General features: G+C 65.1%; 5 protein-coding genes across 5 annotated transcripts; 4 read left to right on the top strand and 1 right to left on the bottom strand.

The window, feature by feature from the left end:
- Positions 1–1,838: 1,838 nt before the first annotated feature.
- Positions 1,839–3,087, top strand: EMIHUDRAFT_219707 (hypothetical protein; the record flags this gene model as incomplete). Its single annotated transcript, XM_005758345.1, has 3 exons — positions 1,839–2,390; positions 2,635–2,709; positions 2,878–3,087. The coding sequence occupies 3 exons, from the start codon at positions 1,839–1,841 to the stop codon at positions 3,085–3,087; spliced, it is 837 nt and encodes a 278-aa protein (XP_005758402.1).
- Positions 3,088–8,562: 5,475 nt separating this feature from the next.
- On the top strand, positions 8,563–8,784 carry EMIHUDRAFT_68841 (hypothetical protein; the record flags this gene model as incomplete). The annotated part of the gene is made up of 1 exon (XM_005758344.1): positions 8,563–8,784. A coding segment is annotated over one exon (222 nt), but the record flags the coding sequence as incomplete, so codon positions are not given.
- A 2,846-nt stretch (positions 8,785–11,630) lies between these two features.
- EMIHUDRAFT_107114 (hypothetical protein) lies at positions 11,631–16,207 on the bottom strand (the record flags this gene model as incomplete). The annotated part of the gene is made up of 9 exons (XM_005758343.1): positions 11,631–11,804; positions 11,912–11,938; positions 12,013–12,420; positions 12,867–12,986; positions 13,242–13,466; positions 13,618–13,785; positions 14,194–14,731; positions 15,022–15,107; positions 15,947–16,207. The coding sequence occupies 9 exons, from the start codon at positions 16,205–16,207 to the stop codon at positions 11,631–11,633; spliced, it is 2,007 nt and encodes a 668-aa protein (XP_005758400.1).
- Positions 16,208–16,768: 561 nt separating this feature from the next.
- EMIHUDRAFT_428487 (hypothetical protein) lies at positions 16,769–17,890 on the top strand. The gene is made up of 5 exons (XM_005758342.1): positions 16,769–16,913; positions 16,982–17,035; positions 17,113–17,227; positions 17,321–17,424; positions 17,531–17,890. Exons 1-5 carry the CDS (start codon positions 16,821–16,823, stop codon positions 17,696–17,698), a joined length of 534 nt encoding a protein of 177 aa, XP_005758399.1. The 5' UTR covers positions 16,769–16,820; the 3' UTR covers positions 17,699–17,890.
- A 1,513-nt stretch (positions 17,891–19,403) lies between these two features.
- On the top strand, positions 19,404–20,563 carry EMIHUDRAFT_465973 (hypothetical protein; the record flags this gene model as incomplete). The annotated part of the gene is made up of 4 exons (XM_005758341.1): positions 19,404–19,642; positions 19,715–19,828; positions 19,936–19,962; positions 20,040–20,563. Coding segments are annotated over 4 exons (824 nt in total), but the record flags the coding sequence as incomplete, so codon positions are not given.
- Between the last annotated feature and the right edge of the window lie 5,077 nt (positions 20,564–25,640).

Here is a 25,640-nt window from a genome sequence, read left to right as displayed (position 1 = left end):
CCCGCCGGCATGCGCAGCACCTGCTCGCCGTGGCTCTGCAGCAGCCGGAGGGAGGCCGGGCCGCCCTCGCCAGCGCCGCCCGCTGGCGGCAGCGGCGACAGGAGCGCCTCCACGCTCGCACGCTCCTGCGGCGGGAACAGGCCGGCGAGGGCAGCCGCGTCGACGTCGATCGTCTCTGCGCCAAAGGTGAAGCTGCCGTCCGGGTTGGAGCCGACCTCGCCCCCGAGGGCGACCGCGACGGCCTGGCAGCCAAAGCAGCAGCCGACCAGGCGCACCCGCGGCAGCGCAGCGCACGCTCGGATGCACTCGAAGAGGCCCTCGAGCCAGTGCTGCTGCTGCGGGTCGACCGCGGAATAGTGGCTGCCCGTAATCAGCACGCCATTGTACTTGCCCGACTCGAGCTCCGCGCGGGTCGGGAACTCGCCCTTGTACGCGTCGAACCTTTGAAAGGCCGCAGGCGGGAGGCGCAGCGCGCCGGCGAATATTCGTAGCTGATCATTCCACTTGTCAGCATCCTCGGTGTTGATGTAGGCGATGCGTGGTTGCAGGCGCCGTCGCCGCCCGAGGAGGAGGATAACGGCGGCGGCGGCGGCGGCGGCGGCGACGGCCACAGCCGTCGAGGTCCTGACCGGCATGGGTCAGGAGCTGGCCAACTGTGGGAGGAGGGGTCGGTCTGCGTCGCTTCCGACAGAGAGGTCCGCCTGCCGCCCCGACCTCAGAGCACCGGGACCCGGCGGTTTGATCTCCGTCGATGTAGGGTACCAGCCCTGGGGCCAGGTTCGTTGTGAAGAGCTGGGGGGGGCGCGCCACCCAAGAGCCTAGGTAGGTGCGGATCGGCAAGAGCGCAATCGATCTTTTTCCCCTCTATCACCTTGGGTTCTGAGGGAGGGTGTAGAGGATGTAGAGTGTAGAGCGCTGTAGAGCTGTATGTAGAGATGTAGAGCGCTCTGGAGCGCTGTAGAGCTGTAGAGCTCTACATCCGCCGCGTGACGATGTGAGTCGCCTGTAGAGCGATGTAGAGGCGTTCTACAACGTGAAATCTCTACAACAAACTCTACATCATAAGCGGCGAACGAGGCACGGTCGCTCTCCGACATTGTCAACCGAGAATCGGCGCGCAGTTCATAAGGTGCATGGGTTCAACTTGAACGGCACCTACGTCAAGCACATCCACCGTGGAACAGTCGGACAGCATCAATGGCATCATCTTGCGAACAACACACGTATGGACCACCGCGCAGACCTGCTCCGTCGCATACGAGGAGGCTTGGCTTGGTGTGCGTGATGTTGGTGTTCGCTCGCTCCCTGTTATTTTGCGCGTTGTGCGCCCCCCCCCCCCCTTCTACGCGGGTGCGCCCACCGGCCTCTGCTAGGAACGCTTTATGTCGATGCAATCCTCACGCGCGCATATGATGGAGAGCTGCATGCCAACGCTAACAATGTCGCTCTTCGGACAAGAGAGGGAGCTGACGGAGATGCTCTTGTCGTACGGGCGAGCCCGCAATAAACGTGTACTACATACCAACGGACACACAAACGACTCGCTCTCTGTCCGGTCTATTTCTTTATTACGGCGGACCGTTTTTGTGTCGCGTGTTTGTTATGACCCCCCCCCCCCCAATGAACACACCAGTGAGGGAGGGCGAGACGATCGAGGGGTCCCGTACCATGCGAAATCGACCCAATCCAGTGCTCAAGTGCTCAAGAAGAAAATTCACGGCAACCATTCACAGCACATTGTCTGGCCGAGTCAACCCGAGTGCTGGGGCGAGCCTCGGCGAGACTGCGTCAGCTGTTCCCACAGCAGGCTGGAAGTACCTCGCCAGGCTCGGCCGCGGATGCTCCTCGCACCGCTCCTCGGCCTGCTTCCCTGCCCTCCCACCCGGTGGGACGCGCTCGGCGAGCTGACGCCCGCGGCTCCACGCGACTTCCTCGCTGTCGTCACCGCGCCTCCTTCGCTGTCGCCGACTGCTGAGCGCGAGTGGCTCGAGCGGAACCGGGAGTGGCTCATGGATGAGCTCGGCGAGCACGGCGCGCTTCACTTCAAGGGCTTCCGCCTCCCTGCCACCTCGGCAGGCTTGCGCGACTTTTGTAGCGCGCTGCCTCTGGTTCCCTGCGCCGACCCTTTGGCGAGCGTCGGCGTCCGCTCCCTCCTCTCCGCGCCGGACGGAGTGTACGAGGCGGTCAACGCCGAGTCCCTCTCCAAGACCTTCATAGGGCTGCACAACGACGTGACGTACAAGCTGGCGGCTCCCTTCGCCGCCTTTGCGTGCTTCCAGCCCGCGAAGCTCGGTGGAGGCGACTTTCTGCTCGCGGACGGGCGGGCGGTGCTGGCCACCCTGCCTGCCGGAGTGCTGGCCACCCTGCGAGAGAGGCTGCTCTCAGTGCGGGTGGCGTCGATCCCCTTCGGATGGCTCGCGGACTTGCCGCTGCCGCCCTCCCTCCTCGCGGCGCTGCGCGGAGCGGCGCTGCGCGTCGTGGGCGCTATCCTCTCGGCCAAGGCGCTCGATCAGTATTACTACTATTCTATCATCTCTATTGACATTATCAGCAGTTAGTGTTTTATCCTCCTCTTCATCACTTCGAGTCGCCTAGCTGTGAACAGCGTCTCTTCACACCTCTAGCTGTGAACAGGTGCCGCTCGATCTGGCAGTCGCCTTCTCCGCCGACGAGCGGACGCTGCAGATCCTCGAGCAGCCGAAGGCGCCTGTCAACCGACACCCGGCCAGCGGCGCGCCAACCTTCTTCAGCAGCCTGCACTCGCAGTCGGCGTACCTGCAGCGGCGGCGGGCGGGCGGCGGCGCGGCGGGCGGCACCTTCGAGGGCGTGGACGTCTTTTACGGCGACCTTTCTCCCCTCGAGCCGGCGCTGCTCGAGGCTGTCGACGAGGCGGTGGGGAGGCACGTGGTGCGGGTGCCGATGGCGACGGGCGAGGTCGTGCTGCTGGACTCGTACCAGGCGCTGCATGGACGGGACTGCTTCGAGGGCAGGCGCGAGCACGGAGTGGTGTGGCTCGACGAGGAGAGAGGAGAAAGATTGACTTGCGCTGCTCTCTCATCAAAATCGTGCGTGAGACAGATCGTTTGAAAGTACGTTGCTGAATTGCTGAACGGAGCCCAGCACTTCTCGGGGGAATCTCGGCGGAAAATTATCTCGGGGGGATCTCGCTGATAAAGCCGTAGATCGTGCGACTCTCCACTGACGACAACAGTCAACACGACTCAGCTGTGCCAGTCCACAGCCGGCACTCTACACACAGCGTGAAACTCACTAGACAGCTAGAGCAGGAGCGTGACGGAATCACATCCTACTCCGTTTCTTACTCCGTGAGCTCCTACCCCGTCAGCGTCACTCCGCAGAGGTCGAGGAAATGTGCGAGCGTTTCCGCCTTGTGCCGCGCAGGGTCGCGCCCGAGCTTAATCTGGTTGACGAGACTCACATAGAGCGCCTCGTTTTGGGGACAGAGCTTGCGCACAGCCTTGACCCGCTGCACCTACGGTTGCAATCCTCGCCTATGTGGTGCCTGGCTTAGCCGTTAGCGTCTCTGCAGCCTCGGCTGCGCGGGCGACCAGTTTGTCGTGGTATGCGCGCAGTGCGTCCACTCCGGCGACCGTGACGCTCGCAGGTGGGGAAGCCGCCGCCGGCCCAGTGAGCATTGCCACCTGGAGTTCCTCAAAAGCATCGCCGGCGCCGCCGCGTCCACCGCCGCCGCCACCGCCGCCTCTTCCACCGCGTCCACCGCGTCCACCGCCTCCTCCGTCGCCGCCGCGCCCTCCTCCGCCTCCGCCGCGCCCTCCTCCGCCAGCCGCGGGCGCGTGGAAAGTAGACGACGCCGCTGCGCCGGAGCCCTCGTCGGAGCCGTCACCACCCAAGCGGCGCAGTGACGTCGGGGCGTAGTCCGGCGTGGCCATCAACAGCTCCCGCATCACAGTCTCGGCCTCCACCGCCGCCGCCCCTCCTCCATAGACCTCGAGCAGCCGCTCGTGCTGCGCCACCGACCCGTCCCACCTCCTCGTCACCGTCCTCCCCCCTTCCAGACGCCGAGCCTCCTCCTCCGACGTCTCAACGTGCATCTTGAGGCCCGTCCGTGTCATGATATTCCGGATCATCTCGCCCCGCGATGACAGCAGCGACGTGACGCAGCTCTTGTGTATAGCGAACGTCGTGCTCGCGCGACTGGGCCTAGCCACCACCTGCCAGCTGTCTTCTGCCGCCGCCGCCGCTTCTCGCTCCGTCGTGCCCCGGTCGGCCCCTGCCGCGGCGGTCCCCGGCGCCATGCTCATCGCGGCGTCCTCCGAACCGGCCATGCTCATCGCCGCCAGCTGAGCCTCGACTCGAACTTGAGCTGCTTCCAGCTCTCTCCTCTCCTCCCTCGCCGCCCTCTCCCTCGCCTCCGCCTCCCTCGCCTCCGCCATACGCGCTCTCATCTGCTCGGCCAGCTCCGCCTGCGCTGCCTTTGCGGTTGCCTCCGTCTCCTGCACCGCCGCCCGCCGCGCCGCCAACTGCCTCGCTTCCTCTGCTGCAGCCGCTCTCGCCGCTTCTCTCGCCGCCGCCTCCGCATTCTCCTGCTGCCACCTCGCAGCCTCGCTCGCCGCTGCTTGCGCCTCTGCCGCCGGCGCCCCGGCGTCGTCGGGGAACAGATGCTTCTCCAGCAGCTCGACTTGTGCCTGTACACGGAGGCCCTGGGCGGTGATGTCGGCAAGTCCGAGCGCCTTCAGTGCAGCAGCTGCCCTGGGGATGATTCCCTTTGGAGTGACCTCGATACCGCGGCTCAATAGCTCGCTGCACACTCTGTCCAGTCGTGTCGTCAGCGGTGCAGGCTTTGACAGCGGTGGAGCGCCGCTCGCAGCACCGGCGGGGAGCTCCGGCGACCAAGGCTCGTGCTCCGGCGACGTTGACAGAGGCTCGGGCACTGCCGATGGAGTCGGCTCAGGCAGCGGCAGTGTTGGAGGCGGCTCGTGCGCCCGCTCAGCCAGGAGCGTGCGGACGACACCCTCCAAGTAGCACACGCGTTTCTCGAGGGCCTCTCGCGCTCGCCTCTCGCGGTCAAGCTCCGCACGGAGCGAGGATTGGTCGTCCTCTCGCATCTCCGTGTGGGGGAACGCGCGGGCGAGCGAATATACGCGGGAACTGGTTCGGCGGCAGCTTTCAGGGAAGTTGTTTCCTGTGGTGGTGGGGTGTTGTGCGAGGGTGCCTAACCATGAACAACGCGGGTCGAAGATTTGTTTTATCGTTTTTCAATGCGCCCTTCGCTGTTCATTTGCGAGATATTCTCCCGCCGTTCTCTCGCCATTCTTCCTGGCAGTTTAATTAAGTAAGGCAAGCGTGCCTTATCCTGGCTGGGTCCGGCGTGGTCGGGAGCCCTCGACTCCTCGGCGAGCTTTCCTGCCTCAATGTACAATGACATTGCAACAATGAGTGCGTCTTACTTAGCCCTTAGCTGTCGAGAGCACGTCTTGAGCACTTGAGCACTGGATAGGGTCGATTCCGCGTGGTACGGGACCCCTCGATCGTCTCGCCCTCCCTCTCTGGTGTGTTCATCGGGGGGGGGTCATAACAAACACGGTACAGGATCGAGGTGCACGCTGCCGAAGCAGTGTCGTCCCCCCTCTCCCCGACGGCGATGGCGGTGTGACCGATCGAGCTACAAGAGAAGCTTGTTCAGCAGGATCCGGGGTGCTATCTATCGGCACCATTTCAAGTTTGCCGCCGCCGACATGTCCCGGTCCGGCTCAGTCAAGGCAATGTCGCTCGGCGCTCGCTGGCTCCGTGGATGCTTGTGCTGCTGAGCAATCCAGGCGCACTTTGGCACTCGGCGGCAACGACTTGCGGCGTCAGCATTCGAAGGGTTGTGTTGATTTGCTCTTGCTCCGCGGTATCTAGCCGGCGCGCTCCGCGCGTGTGTCTAGCTTGCGCGCTCCGCGCGTGTGTCCGGGTAGCACCAGCGCACTCCGCGCGCACGCCTATGCTTATAGCCACCAAAAGCTCGTTTCTGCAGCTTGGCACGCTGTAGCCTTGCACCCCAATAATCGAAAACACAAGCGCATCGCCGACCGATTCGCCGACGTGGGGACCGAGGCGTCCCACTCCTGTACCTGTACCCCGTCCAGCCTGGAAGCAAACCGCCTGAAAGCAGCGATGCTGAAGCTCAACGTTTCTCCGGCCGTCGTCACCGGCCGCCTCCACCTGCTCAGCATCTTCTTCGCGTTCCTCGCGGTACTCAGCACGGGCGGCTCGACCGCCGCGCTCCTAGTCACGTTTCTGCCGCGAGCGACAGCGCCGCCTCCGCCACTCCCGCCGCCGCTCATGGTCACCGGAGGTTGCGCTTCGCGAAGCTCTATCCTCGACAACGTCGAGTATGTCGCGGTCGGCTACACCTTCTCAGGGGCGCCGTACTTCCGCGACGCCTCAGCGTCGCACTATCTCTACTGGGACCCTGATTGCAATGGCAACGGGTTCGGAGCGATCTGGGGCGTGGACACTGATCAGCCACGCACTACCGCCTCCAACGACCTGGATGGCGAGGGGGTATGTAGTTACATGGCCGCCATCGGCTCGGACGACTCCTCCTCGCCGCCGCTCGGCACGGCTACCTGGCGGGTGTTCTGCGACGGCTCCTGGACGGAGAACGATCTGACACTGGCCGTTCTCGCCCCGTCCGCTCCGCCCGCTCCGCCCGCACCGCCCGCACCGCCCGCACCGCCGCCGTGGCCACCGGGGCGCGCCCCGCTGCCGCCGCCCCCCGAGCTGCCCCCGCCGCTGCCACCGGCCGATTGCGATGCAGCGGAGAAGTGGGTCCCTTTTGGCTTGGTCGCCACTTTTATGGCCGCCGTCCTTGGACTTTTGGCCTTACTCTTGCCCACGGCATCGCAGCCCAAGCGCTTCCTCGCGCTCTATCTGCTCACTCTTGCCCTCGGCAGCTTCGCCATCCTCGTCGCCTCCCCGCTGGGCTTCTCGTGGCTTGTTCCGGAGCAGTGCGACTACGACCCGACAGTCCTCATTGTCTCGAGCATATTTCTCTTCATCCCCCCACCTCTGAACCACCTCCACCTTCGCAAGAGACTGCGCGCTCGCATCGCCGCCATCGAGGCCGACCTACCCCAGCGCCTCGCCGACGGCTCCCTCCGGCTGCTGCGCGTCGCCTGGCTGTTGGAGCGCCCAACGGACTGGGTGCTACTGCGGCAGCAGGACCTGCCGGAAGAGGCGTTTTGGGCCCCGGCCGACGCGGCCCGCCTGCTGGCCGAAGAGAAGGTCGCTGCGCTCTCCTACAAGTGGCAGGGCCCCTTCAATTCGTCCAAGGGCGGCGGCGACCAGCCAGACGGCAGCCGCTTCCACCTTGACGAGGTCCTCTCGTATTACCGGGAGGGCCGCCACGTAGAGGATCGGCCCGCCCTGATGTGGGACTTTGCCGCGGTACCGCAGCACGACCCGATAACGGGCGCGAAACGTACCACCGCGGAGTCGGATCTGTTCGAGGAGGGGTTCGGCGTGATGAGCAACGCCTACGCCAGCCCGCGCGTCCTCGTTCTGCAGCACCGGCGGATCCCGCTCCATTTGGAGCGCGAGCTGAATGAGATCTACGACGGCGCGCCACCAGCTGACCGCCTCGACCTGATCCCTTACGCCGGTGCCAAATGCCGTTCGGGATGGTGCACGTCTGAGACGGCGTGCGCGCTGCTGATGACGGAAGGGGGCGGGCACGCGTACGAGCTCGGCGTCGGCCGTGTGCCGGTGGCGCGTGGGCGGCTGCCAAGCGTGCGGCAAATGGAGGCGCTCTTCGAGGCCGAGTCGACGCGCTTCATCGGCCGGGCTGATCGCGAGGAGGTGTGCGGCATGTACCTCTCCCTGCGCAAGAAGCTCGAGGAGTATGATGAGGAGCAAAAGGGCTGTTGGGTGAGGGACGCCGACAAGCTGATGACAGACGAGAATCCACGTGACCGGATCATCTTCTTGGTCTTCCCTATCTTGGCCCTCTTCTACTTCCCCTTCAGCCGCATCTTGCGAGCCCACCTCGCCGCCGTCCTCTGCTGCCGCCCTCGCGACAGCCTCGACTACACCTTCCACTGGAGCATTCGCAAGCCGCCGTTTCGGCGCAAGCCAGAGCTGCGGACCAGATTGGCAGGTGCGGAGCAGGTCAGCAAAGGGCGGTTATCCGTGCGGCAAAGGAGAGGGCCGACGGGCCAGCAGCAAGGCGTGGCCCTGCCGTCGGAGGGGCGCTTGTCGTTCGTGGAGCTTGCACCGCCGGGAAAGCGCAGGTCGACTTTGGTGCTTGCACCGCACTGGAGCAGCGACAGAAGTAGCAGCAGCAGCGACCGCAACCCCCCGCTGTCCGAGCTGCCCTCGTGCTTCCTGCAGAAGAAGCAGGGCGGCGGGGGCGGCGCTGGGCCGTCGCAAGAGACCGAGGCGCCGGCGGAGGAGGCGGCGGGGGAGGCGGTGGCGGCGGAGCTTGCGGCGAAGCTGGCGGCGGCGCTCGAGGAGAGCGCGAGGCTGGAGGAGGGGCGGCGGGCGGTGGAGGCGCAAGGGCCGTCCTCGGCTGCAGAGGCGCCGGCTCCGAGGGAGGAGGAGCCGCCGGCCGACTTCATCTGCCCGATCACGACCGAGCTCATGAGCGACCCGGTGATGGCGGCGGACGGGCATTCGTACGAGCGGTCGGCGATCGAGCGCTGGCTCGCGACCAAGTCGACGAGCCCGATGACGGGCGAGGCGCTCGTGCAAAGCTTCCTAGCCCCCAACCACACGCTGCGCCGGCAGATCCGGGAGTGGGAAGAGGCGAACGCATGCTGAAGAGCGCAGCGCTTGCGCCGCCCGCCGCCGTCGGCCGTCGAAGAGGGCGCGGCAGCGGCTTACACACCCTCCCGGTCTCGAGCGACGCCTCGGCCCTCTCTCTTTGGTATGCCGTGTACAAAGACCGCAAAAAAGCGGCCAGGCAGAGGCCAGAGCGAGCACATCCCCCGCGCGCGCCAGGGGGGAGAGCTAAGAGGCGTAAGTGGGCAAGGCCAGGGCAAGCCCTACGAGATATACTGCTGTAGATATAGGCAGTACAGCGGCGCGGGCGCTTGGGCGTTGGGGGCCTTGCCCCACACACCACCTTTTGTGTGTGTGGAGCTAGAAGTTTTACTCTACCCACCAGCTGCCTGACCTTAATCACCACTCAAGCGGACCCGTCTCCGGGCGGAGCCGGAAAAATAAAATATTCTGACCTTCAAGCCCCCCTCCGAGACTAGGGACAGAACCCAGAGATACATACGTCAAAGGGACTGCCCCCCGCCCCCACTTGCCCTGACTACACAGGATTGCGTGCCCCGAAGACGGCGACACATAGCGGGGGACACCACGCAAGGAGAGGGTGCGAAGCCTAAGATTGGGGTGCTAGGTGGTGGGACCATGAGGGGGGGATGGCGGGGTCCCGTGGGGGTGAAATGTTGCGCGGCGAATTCGAACCTGCCCCCTCGCCGCGCCGATCCTCACGCGGAGGGTAAAACCCTGTGGGACAAAACCCCTCCGCGGTGGGCTGTTTTCAGAGGGGACCCCCCCCCTCCCCAGCCTCCCCTGTTGGTTTTTGGCACCCCCCCCCCCCCCGCTCCCCATCGGTGACTCGCGAAACGGACACTCGGGGTGGGGGGGGAGGGGTCCCCCAGAGAGGGGGCTTTGGGGCCTTGTTGAGTCAATCTCCCCCCGGGCTTCGTTGGGTCGATCTCGGGTCGATCTCGGGTCGATCTCGGGTCAATCTCGGGTCGATCTCGGCCACCGCGGTCGAGTAGCCTAGGTGAGGAGGATGAGGCGAGATGAGGCGAGATGGGGCGAGATGAGGCGAGATGAGGCGAGATGAGGGGACGGATGAGGCGAGATGAGGCGGGATGAGGCGAGATTAGACGGTATGAGGCGAGATTTGGCGAGGTGCAGCGAGATATCGCGAGATGCAGCCAGCTCATGCCTGGGGTCAGCTTGATGCCTGGAGGGGTTCGGATTGGTGCCTGGAGGGAGCCAGCTTGATGTCTGGAGGGCCAGCTTGATGCCTGGGGGGAGCTAACTTGTACTTGAGTCAAGATGCCTGAGGGAGCGCCTGCCAAGCGCTCCCTCAGGCATCTCGTGGTGCCTTGAGGAGTCAGCTTCAGACCAGTTGGTTCCTCTCGGCGACGCCCAATGCGTGCGCCGGCAGTGGGGAGTGTGCGCGCGCGTGTGTGAGGTGTGGATTGTGGCAGGCCTGCTGCTGCTGATGGGAAGTGTGCTCTGTGTGTGGCGCTGCGCTGGCGTGCGACGCGCGCGTGCTGTGCACGAGAGTGCGTGTTGGGGTCGCGCGTGCGTCTGCGTGTGCTGCGCGCGCGCCGCCGGTGTGTGCTGTGTGCTGTACTCTGCTGTGCGCCCTGTTTGTGCAGCTGGGAGGCGCAGGCCTGGTTGGCAGGGCTGCGCGGTGGGCTGCGGCGCGCTGCGGGTGGTTGTGCGCCTGCCTGGTGGTGTGCGGCGGCCGCGCAACCCGCCCGACCGGGTCGTCGGCGGCCCAGGGCGCGAGCATGCCAATGCGCGCTGCATGTGGGGCTTCTGCGCGGCTGGCGCGTATGTTTCCGTGCGATGAGGGACGCGCGTATGTGTTCACGCTGCGGGCGCGGGCGGGCGCGGAGGGCGGCGGGGTCTCACCGCGGTCCGACGTCGGTTGGTCTTCGGCGTGACAAGGGCGGGCACGCAAGAGGCCTTGCCGCCATGCGCGTTGCCACGGAGGGCAAGATCACCGTCTGCGGCACGGTGACCGGCAGCGTCGAGCTCGAACAGGCTCGTGACGTCCGCGACACACTCGATGGTGCTCGAGCAAGCAACCTTGTCGTCGAGAACGAGACCGCAGTCCTCGAGCACGCCGTGGGCTATTTGTCGCTCCCAGGCCACACGGACGAAACGGCCAGCCGCGTAATGCCGCTCGTGCGCTTCCCGCTCGTCTCGTTGCTGCCCCCCTCCGCCGGAGCGCAATGTATTATGCTGCCCCCCTCCATTCATCGCCAACTCAAGGCTATGCAGGAGCGCAACGAGGTAGTGGATGAGCTGATCAAGGAAGCACTTGAGCTGCAGATGAAGCCTGACCCTGAATCGGCGGTCGCGACATTCATGCCCAGCAAGAAGCGCCTGATCACGGGCGTGCTGCCCGGCGAGCGGCGACACCAACGACGTGCCACGCGCCAAGCGCCGCAAGTAACTGCACGGACGACAAGGTGGACGCCCTCAAGTTGGCGATGAACGCCTTCTCGTGCTAGCAGGGGCAAAGCCGTACCTCTCGAGTTCGTCCTCGACGTTCGAGAACGATGCGATCAGATCTCCCATCTGTCCGCGAGACGCGCATCTCCCGTCTCGAGAGAGATCGCGCGCGCCGCACGGGCTCGCACCCGGGGCGGGGGGCGCCGCGGCTGCACATGCGGTTGCGGTTTGTGTGGAGAGACTCAAGCGCCCAGAAACTGAAGAATCGCAAGGAGATAGATCTAGTAAACAAAATACTGACCAACATTCTTCCCCTCCGCTCTGCCTACAGTCCTCTGCTTTCTCTCTGCTGCTGTACACAAGCGTGCCTGTCCGCGGCGCGCCCCTGGAGAGTCGCAGCCGAGACGCGAAACGTAGAGATCGAACGCCCACGGCCGCGCGCCCCCGCCTCAGCGCCCCCCTCCTCTCGGGAGCGGCTCCAGCTTTGCCGCATCCGCAAAGAGCCTGGCGCGTCCGTCGGCGTAGGCGGTGCCAAGCACGTCCGCGTCGGCGGCGACCTGCGACCCCTCGTCGTTGTAGCGCTTCGCGTTGGCAACCATAGTGGCGAACGCCTCGTCGAGCTCCTGCGCGCGGGACGGGCCGCCGTCTCGCGTGCCGTGGCCGGGCGACGAGGGGGGGAAGGAAGGCAGGGCGAGGCGAGGCGAGCCTGGAGCGTCGCGCCGGCGCGCACGTACTCCTTCATTGAGCTGATGCTCACCTACGGTCAGGGTTAGGGTCAGGGTTAGCGCTAGGGTTAGGGTTAGCACTCCCCTTCATCCAGCTGCTGCTCACCGGCCGCTTGATGAGGCCGTAGTAGCCCGGCGCCTCCTCCTCGGTCGGCAGCAGCAGGAACAGCTCCGCGACCTTGCGCCCGCCGCGCAGCGTCTTGGAGACGGCCGTGAGCAGCTTCTTCAGCCGCTCCGTCGTCGCCGCGTCCGCCGGGGGCAGCCCGGCCCGCCGCGCGAGGGGCTGGTCCCTCTCCCTCCCCCCCTCGCGGCTGCCGCCCCCCTCCTCGCTCGGCCGCTTGGCTCGCTTGCCCTTGCTGCCGCCCCCCTCCGCACCGCCGCCCCCCTCGGCGGCCGGCGCGTCTGCGGGCTTGCGCTTCCGCCGCCGCCCCGCCGCCTCGTCCTCCTCGCGCGCCTCGGCGAGCAGCTCGCGAGTGAACTCGCGGTCCGTCTGGCCGACGTACGACACTCGCTCCTGCGCACACGGCCGGCGGCGAGGGGGTCAGGGGGTGCGCGTGTGTGGACGGGCGTGAGAGAGGGTGCCTGCCAACCCCCTCGAGGGGAGGGAGGGTGACGCCCTCTCGGGCAGTCTCGGGTAGTCTCGGGTAGTCTCGGGCAGTCTCGGGTAGTCTCGGGTAGTCTCGGGCAGTCTCGGGTACTCTCGGGTAGTCTCGGGTAATCTCGGGCAGTCTCGGGTACTCTCGGGTAGTCTCGGGTAATCTCGGGCAGTCTCGGGCAATCTCGGGCGATCTCGGGCGATCTCGGGCGATCTCGGGTAGTCTCGGGTAATCCCGGGCAGTCTCGGGCAGTCTCGGGTAGTCTCGGGTAATCTCGGGCAGTCTCGGGCAGTCTCGGGTAATCTCGGGCAATCTCGGGTAATCTCGGGCAATCTCGGGTAATCTCGGGAGGGGTCGCCTTGACGCGCGGGCCGTCGAGAAGCAGCTCTTTGTCCTCGCCCCCTCCCCTCGCCGCCTCCTCCTCCGCCTCCTTGCGCAGCGTCTCCGCCTGGCGGAGCCACTCGGGCAGCTCCTCGTGCTGCACCTGCGCCACGCGCAAGGCAGGGGGGGGGGGGGGGTCTTTGCGGCGTCCCGGCCCCCTCCAGGCCGAGGTGCTTGTTGTGGCCCCAGTTTAATTAGAGCTCGAGCAGGTCCATCAGCTGCACCTATAATATAATAGAATATAATATAATCTAATATGAAGTGGAGCTCGAGCAGGTCCATCAGCTGCACCTATAATAGAATATAATATGATATAATATAATATGAAGCAGAGCTCGAGCAGGTCCATCAGCTGCACCATCTGCGAGAAGATGAGCACGCGGTGGCCGAGCGCCTGTTCGTGACTGAGTGATGACTCCTCCGAACGTCGTACGCCCCTCCCGCGGTGGCCGAGCGCCTGCAGCTTTGGCAGGATGCGGTCGAGGAGCTCGAACTTGCCCGAGCTGCGCCAGAGCAGGTTCGCGTCGTCGCCGAGCTGGTCGAGCTGCTCGGGGGAGAAGAAGAGGTATGGGTGGTTGCAGACCTGCGCCGCGGCGAGGGGAGGCGAGCTAGGGGGGGGGTGGGGAGGGCGGGGAGGGAGGTGAGGCGGCGGGGGCGGGGAGGGAGGGGGCGGAAGGGAGGAGGCGGCTGGCGGCCTTGCGCAGCTGCATCTCGACGTTGTTGAGTCCGGACACCTTGAGCTGCCCGGCCGCGCCGACCGAGCAGAGGCCCTGGTCCTGGATCTGGCGGTACATGAGCTTCTGCATCGGCGACAGCTCGCACTTGACCACGTACTCCGCCTTGTCGGGCAGCTGCGCCTCGACGTCCGACTTGAGCCGCCGCAGCAGAAAGGGGCGCAGCACCTCGGGCGGGGCAGCGAGGTATGGCCGAGGTACGGCCGAGGTACGGCCGAGGCACGGCCTAGGTATGGCCGAGGTACGGCCGAGGCACGGCCTAGGTATGGCCGAGGTATGGCCGAGGTATGGCCGAGGTATGGCCGAGGTATGGCCGCGGCATGGCCGAGGCACGGCCGAGGTACGGCCTAGGTACGGCCGAGGCACGGCCTAGGTATGGCCGAGGTATGGCCGAGGCACGGCCGAGGCACGGCCGAGGTATGGCCGAGGTATGGCCGAGGTATGGCCGAGGTACGGCCGAGGGAGAGGCTTAAGGAGAGCCGAGGGAGAGCCGAGGGAGAGCCGAGGGAGAGCCTGGTGCAGCCGGTTGATGACGAGCAGTGACTCCTCCCCATATCTCCCCATATCTCCCCATACCTGGTGCAGCCGGTTGATGACGAGCAGTGACTCCTCCCCATATCTCCCCATATCTCCCCATACCTGGTGCAGCCGGTTGATGACGAGCAGTGACTCCTCCCCATATCTCCCCATATCTCCCCATACCTGGTGCAGCCGGTTGATGACGAGCAGTGACTCCTCCCCATATCTCCCCATATCTCCCCATACCTGGTGCAGCCGGTTGATGACGAGCAGTGACTCCTCCTCGTTCATCGCCATCTCCTCCTGCGCCGACGCGCCGCCCGCGCGCTCGGCGAGCGGCGCCGAGAACCACGTCTCGAACGAGTCGGCCGAGGCGAAGATCTTGGGCAGCAAAAAGTTGAGCAGCGCCCAGAGCTCGTGCAGGTTGTTTTGGAGGGGCGTGCCGGTGAGGAGGACGCGGTGCGCGCTCTCGTACTGCATGAGCGTGGCGGAGAGCTTGGAGGCGGCGTTCTTCATGCGGTGCCCCTCGTCGATGATGATGTACTGGTAGGCGAACCTCTTGAGCCGCTGCTTGTCCTTCATGATGAGCTCGTACCTGCAGTGGCAGGCGCGCGCCGTGAGCCCGCGCCTGCCCCCCCCCCCCCTCCGGCCCCGCCGCGTGTGTAGCGCGCACGTCGTCACGGCCACGTTGAAGGAAGTGTCTAGGAGGTGTCTAGGAAGTGTCTAGGAAGTGTCTAGGAAGAGGACGCACGTCGTCACGGCCACGTTGAAGGAGGTGTCTAGGAAGTGTCTAGGAAGTGTCTAGGAAGAGGACGCACGTCGTCACGGCCACGTTGAAGGAGGTGTCTAGGAAGTGTCTAGGAAGTGTCTAGGAAGAGGACGCACGTCGTCACGGCCACGTTGAAGGGGGGCGACCCGTCCTCGAGCAGCCTGCCTTCGGCCATCTCCTTCTCGAAGAGGTCGCGCCGCACCTCGGGCGCGAGATATGGGGAGATATGGGGAGATATGGGGAAATGGGGAGATAGGGGGAGATATGCCGCGCGCCTCGGGCGCGCCCTTGTAGATGCACGCCGTTGCGGACGGCAGCCAGCGCGCGAGCTCGAGTTGCCAGTTTGAGAGAACGGCGAGAGGGACGATGACGAGGAAGGGGCCGGCCAGCTTCTTCACCTCCATCAGGTAGCCTGCTCACACCTCTCGCTGCTCACGCCTCTCGCTGCTCACGCCTCACGCGCGCGCTGTGCCGGCCGCGCGGCTGGGTCTCGGCTGTGTCTCTGCTGTGTCTCTGCTGTGTCTCGGCTGTGTCTCGGCTGTGTCTCGGCTGTGTCTCTGCTGTGTCTCTGCTGTGTCTCTGCTGTGTCTCTGCTGTGTCTCTGCTGTGTCTCTGCTGTGTCTCTGCTGTGTCTCTGCTGTGTCTAGGCTAGGTCTCGGCTAGGTCTCGCCGAGCAGGGCGATCGTCTGGATGGTCTTGCCCAGCCCCATCTCGTCGGCGAGGATGCCTGGCCACAGCAGCGGGGTGGTGAGCTGGCCTCACGCTCCCGCCCCCGCAGCCCCGCGGGGGCGCGTAGCTCTCTGTGGAAGGCTTTGAACTCGTCCGCGTGGTACAGCAGCTTTGCAAAAAAGTTGTCCCGCGACCGCCTCTTCCGAGCTTCGGCGTCGGCGAGCCGCTTCCGCTCGAGCCGCTCCGCCTCGCGCGCCTCGCGGGGCTGCCTGAAGCGTCACTCCCGAACCTCAATCGGCGGCCGAGCCCCACCTGAGCCCCTCCCCCCCCCTCCTTGCTGCAGTGCGCGCGCCTCGGCCGGCGCGGCCGCACCAAGCGCAGAGCGGCGTCGGCGTCGTCGAGGAGCGCGGAGCCGTCGGCGTGGGAGAGGACCTCGGCGCGCAGCCGGCGCTGCATCGCGATCAGCCCCGCGAGCGGCCGCTCCAGTGCCAGCTGCACCTGGACGGGCTGCGGCAGGCCGGCGGGGACGACTCGCACCTGCCGCTGCCTCTCGCGCAGCCGCTCGAGCAGCGCCTCGTCGGCGGAGGCGGCGGCCGCGGCGAGCGCGGCGGGGGAGCACTCCGCGGCGCTCATGCTAGGGGTGGCCACCGCCCCGGTTGCTTGCCAGACAGCAGCGGGCGGCGCCAAGCCGCGATTCAGGTGGCGGTAGGCATACAGCCGGGCTCGTGCGGAGCCGGCATCGAGGTGCGCGTCGGGGGGCATCGTCGGGGAAGCACCAGCGCCCTGACCTATAATTATGGGCACGGGTATTAGCAATCGGTATCACGTTCGGGATCCTGTCCCCTCATTTCGCTTTGCCCAGACTGCCGCACCGCATGTAGAAGGGCACCGCCGCGTTTCTTTTTCCTTACTCCTCGAGGGGAGCCTTAACATCCTCACTACGGGAGCTTGGGCAGGTGGTCCCGCCCCCATTGAACCCTCCCACGTCTCACCACCCTCAGCTGCCCTCGCCCTGGGATGTTTGCGTACTTCCCAGCGAAATAAATTAAAACAAAAAAGGAGGGATGGAGAAGTGCCAAGCTGGTTTCTTAGGTGTACCTAAAAGAAAGAAAACAGACAACCCAAGGGAGGGATGGGCGTACCTGTGTTAGTGCCAGTGGGCACGCCAAATTCTTATTCTCTCGGCTGCTGTTGCGAGCGCCGCGCCTACACGCTCTCGGCTGCTGTTGGCCACCGCTCTCGTCAAATGCCGCGCCGGTGGGCGGTCGACTTGGCGGACTGCTCTGGCAAGGACCTCTGCGACCCGCCCGGGTACTCGGAGACGTACCGGGAAGAGCACGTGCGAGCTCGCTGGCGCCCGCGGCTCCTGCGCCGCCGCCTGTGAGCCTCGCCCTGTGTGCGCCGCAGGACACAAAGCTGACCGAGAAGAGGAGCTTCGACATGGCGGCGCTGAAGCTCAAGGCGCGCGGCCTAACTTCCCGCGCGCCGCCGCCGTGAGCCCACCGCCCCGCTCCACCGCGGCGCCCGCACCGCCTCAGAAAGCAAAGGAGACCGCATGGGCGCCGGCAAAGTCCTTCATGATGACGGCCTTCATGCTGTGGATGTCGGGGAGCGGGGTGCACCCCTTCTCCATCATGATGACGGGCTACGCGGGTGCGCCACCCCTTTCTCCACCACCTCCACCACCGCCACCTCTGCTGTGCCTCGCCCACCCTCTCCTCACGTGCCGGCGGCGTGCTGTCGCAGTCTACAACCCAATCAACTCGGCGCTGAACGTCAACAAGCAGTTCAAGCCCTTCGCGGACCCGAAGGCGGACGCGACCATGCGAGGCGCGCTGCTGATGGCCAAGGTGCGAGCCTGGCGAGCGTGGGGGCTGTGGGAGGGAGGAAGAGGCGCTGGGGCGGCGGGTCCCCCCTCTCGGGCGCCGACCCTTGCCCGCCTTGCCCACACCCCAGGCCACCTTTGTCGTCCTCAACCTCCTCGCGATGAGCGGCGCGCTGTACAAGATGAACACGATGGGCCTGCTCCCGAACACGCCCTCGGACTGGGCCTCCTTCCTCGTCGTGCCTCCGCCCGTCCAGGTCTCCACCGGGAGCCAAATCTCGGCGCCCCTCGCCCACTGACGCCACGTGGCGTCGTACTCTGTGTCTGTATTTTGTGGGAGGCGACACACGCCTCTCTCTCTCGGTCGGTGTCTCTCGCCGTATCGGCTATCGCGCGGCCGGCGGCCGGGTCTACGGTCTAGGCACTATGCTCTATGGGCTGAGTTTGGACTCGCCACCGTGTATATGTACAAATAAACGACCGAAGTCCGACACCCCACACATTCTGACTTCAAGTCCACACTTGAGGCACACTGGGCCCTGGCGTCAGTCAGTAGGTCGTATAACACAGTCTGAGTCTTTTTTTTGCGTATGGTACACGGACTACACGCTACACGCGGTCTACGTGGCTGGGTACACGGGGAGTAGGAAGATTGGGAAACTCGCGCCTCCGCCTCACTGGCACTATTGTAGCCCTGGCCGGTGCGCGTGCGAAGTTGAAGTTCCGGAGTGAATGAAAATTCGAACGCGTTCCTCTCGCACGGTGACCAAAAAATGTCCACCTCAGAGGCACCTCCGCGCTCCGGAGGCAGGCCGCCGCACGCCGGCGACACAGCTCCAGCTGTCGAACTGACCCGCAGCTCCTCTCAGAGCGGGAACTGTGTCACAAATTGACTGCGAGGCGGTTGTCAGGAATCATCATACGGATCACATGGTGGCTCTCTCATAATGGGAGACCGCCCGACCACTCCTGGGTGGCACTGCCACCGGTGTCGCTCGACGTCCTGTCGACAGCGTGCAGACAGCGACACACAGACCATGTGGGACGCGTCGAGTATCGACCTCTACTTCTTACCCAGCCTTCGAGTGTATCCTGGCTGTGGTCCCACACCCACTGGTGTCCATCTCAGAGACCGTAGGAGGTCATGAGGGTCGATGGGAGTGCCAACCCCACAATGCCTAAAAACCCAGCCCAGTACTGACGCGGTACAGTCTACACCGTACACGCCCGACGCCGCGCCCGGGCGCGGCCCGGGTGGAAATTCTTTCTTGGGACTTGGCGGGCCGGGTCTAGACACCGTATGGGCCTGCGTTTCGAAACTGAGTTTGGACTCGCCACCGTGTATGTACAAACAAACGACGAAAACAACCCGAAATCCGACACATCCTACGCTTCTGTCTCGATGATCTCAGGCCCAGAGTGAGGTAGTGCATCAGACCTGTCCCGGATGCCGCTCTAGCGCGCCTCTACCTCTTGTTTGTGGTCTTGAGTCTTGTACCGTGGTGTAGCTCGGCTCGATCCACACCGCCATCACCGGTTCACCGCCGACGTCTCCCAGTGAGATGATAGGTGGGGGACGACACTGCTTCAGCAGCGTGCACCTCGATCCTGACCGTGTTTATGTTATGACCCCCCCCCCCCCCCACAAGCACACCAGCGAGGGAGGGCGAGACGGTCGAGGGGTCCCGTACCATGCAGAGGTATGAGTATTTTAATCCAGTTTACAACATACGCTTTGGAGAGCGCCCAAGCAGCGCCGGTGGCCTGGTGTGTGTATTGTGTGGTGTGGGCGAGGCCGTGAATAAACCCTCACGGCGTGCCGACGGCCGAAGAGCCGAGGGGGGACAGACCGAGCTCGTGTCTGGTGTCATCTGTGGGCGCTTTGCAGGCTCGGCATGCGGCGCTGTGGCCGCTGTAGCTGCCCTTCGTGCTGCAGGGAAGGGTCCTGCCTCCGCCGCGCATGCGCGAGCACGTGTGGCGCGCTGTGCGGCTGCTGCCGCGCAGGCAGCCGTAAGGCGTGCTCAAGGCACCTCTGCATCCTGCTCGACTTTATCCTGCTCGGCGTGGGTGCTCTCAACCTCGTGCAGGACCCGGTGTTCGGCCTCACCGAGATCGGCCCCAACGGCACTCTCTCCGAAATCCTCGTCGATGAAGACAACAAGACCGATTATGCGATCGCGCAACTCTCCACCGCCGTCGTCGGGCTCGTGGCCGCCCTCTGCTGCGCGTGCCTCTCCCAGCCGGTCTGCGGCACGCCCCTCTTACGCGGCGACCCGCGCGGCGCACCCACACCCGCCGCGTAACTGCTCACACAGGCCGACGTCCGCCGCCGCTTCGCCGCCGGTCTGCTCTGGTGCCTTTACGCTGCGCCGGGCCTATCTTGGCTCGGCATCGTGGGGTGGCAGTCGGCGACCCTTGCGCAAGACTGGCGCCCCGCCCCGCCCCCCCCCACCCTCTCCCCTCGTACGACCCACACTCCGGGTCCCCTTCCACTCCAAACTTTGCACGACGGACCGTCCCTCACAGGTCGGACATACGACAAGCTCGGCTGGCAAATCTAAAAGGGGCTTTTTCGCTTCCCCTTGGGGCCCCCCCCCCCCCCCCCCCGGCCGCCTTGATTGGACACCGCCGCGAAAGTAGTTGCTGCTGCGTGGTGGCGGAGTTCGTCGCTGGGTTCGCCCATCTCCTTCTGCTATACGCCCTCTGCAAGGACGGGGGCGGCGGCTGCGGCGGCGGCGGCCGCCGCCGCCGCACAGACTTGAGCGGCACGAACTATCGGAACAATGCATTCGCTCACGGCCAAGAGCCGAGCTCCGACAGACAAGCATCCAAGTTTTTCGACTCGGGCCTCGAAGTTTGAAGCAAACAACGGGCAAAGAGCTTGCGCTTGCCTATTGCTCGCCGAGCCGTGCGTTCGTCCGAGCTGTATCGCGTCCGACCCGCGACCGACCGGAGCGGGGTGCATGCGCCGCAGGGTGCGGCGGAGTCCTTGCGCTTAGAGGCGGAGACGGGCCGCGGCCAACACACTATGAATGTCACATTTCTGTGTACTATCCCCACCGGAATTTCCGGTGTTGCGCATGACCACACACATTATGCCTGCACATGTGCAGAAAGACATGAGAGAAAGGAATTATTTTTCTGGTGTAAACAAAGAAAGAAAACGCGGACTCCGGACAGCCCAAGCTACTCGAGTAGGGCTGGGGGGGGGGGGGGGGCGTCCCCCCCGGGGTCCCCACGGTTTTGCAGTTTTTGGAGTTTCCAGGTTTGCAAAAGCGAGGGGGCGAGGGCGAATGGCGGCGCGGAGAGGGCTAAGCACTGGGCACAGGGGATCTCTCGCGCATACATACCGTGCTTCCTGCTGTACCTGGTTGTGGCTTGTGCGCGCGCTTGGAGCACTTGGAGTGCAGTTAGTAACCTCACATCCAGGGCCGGGGAGCTAAGAAGCGCACCCAGCGGGCCGGATGATCGGCATCGGGCTACGGGCTAGAGAGCCCTGACCCCTAGGGGGGGTGCGCGTTCGCAGGGAAAGGGCCGTAAAATAAACACGGTTCTCCGAGGGACAGGGTTGGAGACCCGCGTACCGGGTTTCCCCTTAACTGCAGGACGCCCCCTCTGCTCGGAGCTAGTGGACATTACACTGTACACCACGCCCAACCACAGACGCTTGCTTACTTACTTAGTCCCCGGTCCCGCGGAGCTCCACCTTCCGTCCTCCCGGGGCTCCGGTTCTTTCTCCCCGATTCGCTCTCTCTCTTGCTCGCTTGCCGAGCGTCATACGACGGCCGGTGTGGTCGTTTCCCTCGCCTTTGGTGTCGCTTTCTCCGCTTCGCCGTCCGAAGAATTTTTTCTGACGGCTTGCACTTGGAGCACTTGGAGTGCGGTCAGTAACCTCACGCCCAGGACCGGGCTTGCCCCAAGCATTTTTTCTGACGACTTGCTTGGGCCGCTTCGAACAGCTCGCTCTCAAGGAAAGCAGTCCGAGTCCCTCCCGCGCCCTGATGTCGCTCCTCTTCGACCGCCTACACCCTGCGCTGCCGAGTTCGCTCCTCTTCGTCGGCCGCCAACTGGACGAGCTGCCGCGGTACATGCGCTGCCGCGACGATGAGCACTACCACTACGCCGGCTGGAGGTGCAGAGACTGGCGCGGACACGACTGTATCCTTGGCGGCTGGGGCCTGGACACCAAAGAGGAGGTACAGGACCTTGTGTACTCGTGTCCGATCAGTTGCCGAGACGCGAACTTCGCCTGCCCGCCCATGCCGAGCCCTCCGCCGTTCGCGCCGGCGCCTCCGGCGCCCCCGCCATTTCTGCCACGGCCGCTGCCGCCGCCGTTTTCTCCGACGGTGCACGTATCAGCGCTAACGAAGAAAATGGCGAGGAAAGTGCCAATGTGGTTATCGGAGCGGCCGTCGACACCACTCAATCCAGAGCCCTCGCCTCCGCCGCCGTCGCCGCCACTGTCTTCGCCGCCGCCGCCGCGAGGGCCTCCGCTGATGTGACGTGCAGATTGGATCTCACCTTCAAAGTTCGTTCTCATCCCCAAAGCCCAATCCTTTCTCGCTATCACGGTACGGGGACGGTGGTGGTGGTGTTTGTGTAGACTGACGTGCACACCTCACGCGCGGGGAAGCGCACTAGATCAGTCGGCGAGCGTGTGTAACTTCTCCTTCAAAGGATGTCCATTCCTGTATGTTTCCAAGATCGTGCATCGATAAAGACGAAATTCAAATTTTATTCTTATATTCATACTCATATTCATTCCTAAGCCGTAAACGGCCCGTTTTTGCCGTTACAGGAAACGCGCACGGCGCGTCCAGCTGGAGCCGGGAGCCGGGACCGCGGGAGCGGGACGGGCACGGGGCTCGGGGGGGCGGCGGGGCAGGTCAGAGGCGAGAGGGTCATCATGTTGCGAGATGTGGGCCGAAGAAGGGCCATTCGTTGCGAAGGCTGAAGCGCAAGCCGCCGGAGGAGGAGGGCTCCTATGTGCGTTGCATGCAAAACCAAGCGTTAATGGAGTTGGGAGCGGCTTTGGAATGAGGAGAGTTCGCCGACCAAGAAGAAACTTGGAAAGCACTTCCCTCCTTCCGAAACCGTCAATTTGACGGTTACAGCGCCCCGCCCATCCTCACACACATATGCGCCGCCAAGCCGATGGCGCGCGATCGAACGCAAAGGGACCCGGGCTCAGGGTTGCCCGTGCAGGCTGCGTCTCGTCCTTCCGCGTGCACGCTCACGACTCGAACGGCGAGCGTTTAGAGTGGGGTGGAGACAACATCACTTCGTGGGTGACGGGTATGAAGCATGGCCCCACCGTCGGGCAGGTGGCAGACAACACCGATGGCTCATACTCCGTCTCATACCTTGCCGATGGGCTCGAGCCAGGCCGCACAGCCGCGCTGCACGTCACCGTCAACGGCGTAGCCCTGCCCGGTTCGCCCTTCCGGCCCAGCGTTATGGATGGCTGCCTCGCTGCACGGAGCTGCACCGCCAGCGGACCTTGTCTGTACGACGGAGTCGCCGGCGAGCCGTGCGAGATTGTCATCACCGCACGCGACTGCAATGACAACCCGCTGCACGTGGGCGGCGCCGTCTTCCAGACCCGCATTCGGGCCCTACGCCCTGCGTGCAATCAGTATGACGGATGGTGCGAAAGTTTTGATGAGCGACAACGTCCGACTGATCTCGGCGACGGCCGGTACTTGCTATCGTGGTCGGCTCCCGTCGCTGCCGTCTACTCTCTCGAGGTCACGCTCGATCGCACTCACATCCGCGGGTCGCCCTTCACTTGCACGCTCGTGTCGCCCTTCGCCCAGCCTCCGCCCGAGTTGCGGTGGGCCCCGCTTGGCGGCGAGACTGCCTCGGGGCCCATCGAGGGCACAGCTGTCGCCGCGGCTGCTGCCGGTGGGCAGATTATCTTGGCTGGCAAGATGGCACCGCAGCGAGCAACTCTCGCGCTGCCCTCGCTGCACTTCTGTCAACCTGCATGCCTCTTCGAGTCGGAAAGCGCGAAAACTCCACCGCGCTTGCCACTAAAGCCGAGGGAGCGGCTGCTGGCGCCGCCGCGCGACTACCGCTTCCGTGGCCGTGTGCTGTGCGACCTTCGCCTGCGCGCGACGCGTGAAGCACGGCCTCAGAGCGCGCCCAATCTCGGCTTGGAGCGACCTCTCTCCGCAGCGCGGCCGGCGACCAGGCCGTGGTCGGCGAACCCGTGGTCGGTGACTCGGCCCAGGTCACCGGCTCTTGTAGCCGCCTCCTCCGGCGGTGGCGCAAGCAGAGGCTCGGCGATGATGCCGCTCGACGTCATAAGCTGCGAGGAAGGTGGGTACTTTCTCTTTGCAGTCACGGCGCGGGGCTACGCACTGGATCCGCGGGCGATTGCAGGGCGAGTGGCGACGCGAGAGCAAAGGACGCGAGAGCAGAGGACTCATGTCGCCGTGTGCCGCCTTGTAGTCAACGGTGGCTTTGAGGCACAGCCGGCAAACCCCACGCCATTGCTCACGACAGCTCCAACCGAGTCGGCGCCCGAGGCTCGGGTGGGCGCTTGCGCCGCAGTCACAGCAGCGCCCCTTCTCTTGGGCTCCGACCTTTGCGCCGCATCACAGGCCGTAGACGCGTTTGCGGAGGTGTCGGGAGTGAAGCTGCACCAGAGCGCCACGAGGCAAGCGGTGTGGCTGTTTGGAGGCGAAGGTGTCGGTGGGCTAAGCAATGAGCTGTGGAGATTCGACGTGGACACACACATCTGGCGCCAAGTGGCATGCGCGCATGGGCCGAGTGCCCGCTCGCACGCGGCAATGGCGCAAGGGGCGGACGGCGCCCTCTGGATGCTTGGTGGCCGGACTCCTGACGGGGCGTCGTCGGAGATCTGGCGATTCGACCCATCCAGCGAGGAGTGGGAGCAGCCCGAGGTGGAGGGCTACCCTCCGACTGCGCGGTACGGCCACTCTCTCGTGCGCGTCCTCGGCCGCTACCTCCTCGCGTGCGGCGGAATGAGCTGTAGCGGGGCGGGCAGAGACGAGGAGCAGGAGGTGGCGGCAGAGGAGGTCGCCCTCCTCGACGTCAGCCGGCGCGAGTGGCACTTGCGCACCGCCTCGCCGCCGCTGCGTGCGGGACGGCGGCCGGTAGCAGCTTATGTGTGCGGCCGCCACCTGTTGTTCAGCGAGGCTACGCCTACAAGCGCGAACGGTGGGACGGCGAGGGGTACAGCTGGGGCTGTGGTGCCGCTCGCTCTCCAGAATGGCGATTTCGTGCAGCACGGCTGCTTACAGCTGACAGGAGACCCGTCCCAATACGCGCTTGTGAAGATGCCACCCGTCGTTGGCGCCGCCATTGGCGCCGGAGGATTCACCGTGGAGGCCTGGGTGATGCCCGTAATGATCCGTCCGGGAGGCCCGCCCTCCATGATTATCTGTAAAGGCGACGCCAGCACCAAGCAGTCGTTTGGCCTCTACGCCCAGCCGAGCGACGATGGCAATGGAGTCAACTTGTGCGCCTTCGTCGGCGGGCTGGGAAAGAACCAGCTGGCGGCGCGATCGATCCCGACAGGCCGCTGGGTGCGCCTGACGGCAACTTATGACGCGGCCGGCGGGGCCTTTGCCCTGTATCGTGACGGCTGCCTCGTCGACTCGGGTTCCGCCTCGGTAGGGGGCAAGGATCTCGCCGGAAGAGGCGAGACCGACCTCTTTCTTGGCGCATCGCCGAGCCGAGGCGGCTTCCACGGAAGCTTCGACCAGGCTGCGCTGTGGTCGCGGCCGCTTCTGCTTAGCGAGGTACAGGCGGGGCAGGGTGCACTCCCGGCACGGGGACGAGACTCTGGGCTACTTGGCCTATGGACCTTCGACGAAGGCGCGGGTACCGTTTGCTTTGACACCCGCTTCCCGGCAGGGCGAGGCCGCGGCTCGCGACTGGACGGTCAACTCGAGGGTGGCGCGGAGCGTGCAGCATCTACCCGGCAGCTCGTCGAGCCGGAGTGCCCGCCGTCGAGCAGCTTCAAAGCTGACAAGGCCGCCGAGCTCGAGGCGTGGCGGGCTGCCTTTTGCGAGAAGCATGGCCGCCCCGCAACGAAAGCAGACCTACTCATGGCCGATTCCGACGTGCTGAAGCTAGCGCGGCTACTGGGGGAGCTATGACTGTGCGGCAATGGATGCTTTTCTCTGCGTCGTTGGTCGTGTGTACCGCGCGAGATTTAGGCGGCGCCCACTGCTAAAGCGCCCTCCGCAAAGGGGGGCGCGGTGGCGCCGC

This window comes from Emiliania huxleyi (assembly GCF_000372725.1).
Source record: "Emiliania huxleyi CCMP1516 unplaced genomic scaffold EMIHUscaffold_87, whole genome shotgun sequence".
NCBI lineage: Eukaryota > Haptophyta > Isochrysidales > Noelaerhabdaceae > Emiliania > Emiliania huxleyi.
Note: the sequence above shows the minus strand (reverse complement) of the source record. Positions and strands in the feature narration are given on the sequence as shown.

Excerpts from the sequence above, each read along its gene's own strand:
- EMIHUDRAFT_428487 (XM_005758342.1), top strand. The coding sequence starts at position 16,821 with ATGCCGCGCCGGTGGGCGGTCGACTTGGCGGACTGCTCTGGCAAGGAC. Across the intron at positions 17,036-17,112 it reads TGGCGGCGCTGAAGCTCAAG|AAAGCAAAGGAGACCGCATG; the intron begins GCGCGCGGCCTA and ends GCACCGCCTCAG. Across the intron at positions 17,425-17,530 it reads GCGCGCTGCTGATGGCCAAG|GCCACCTTTGTCGTCCTCAA; the intron begins GTGCGAGCCTGG and ends CCCACACCCCAG.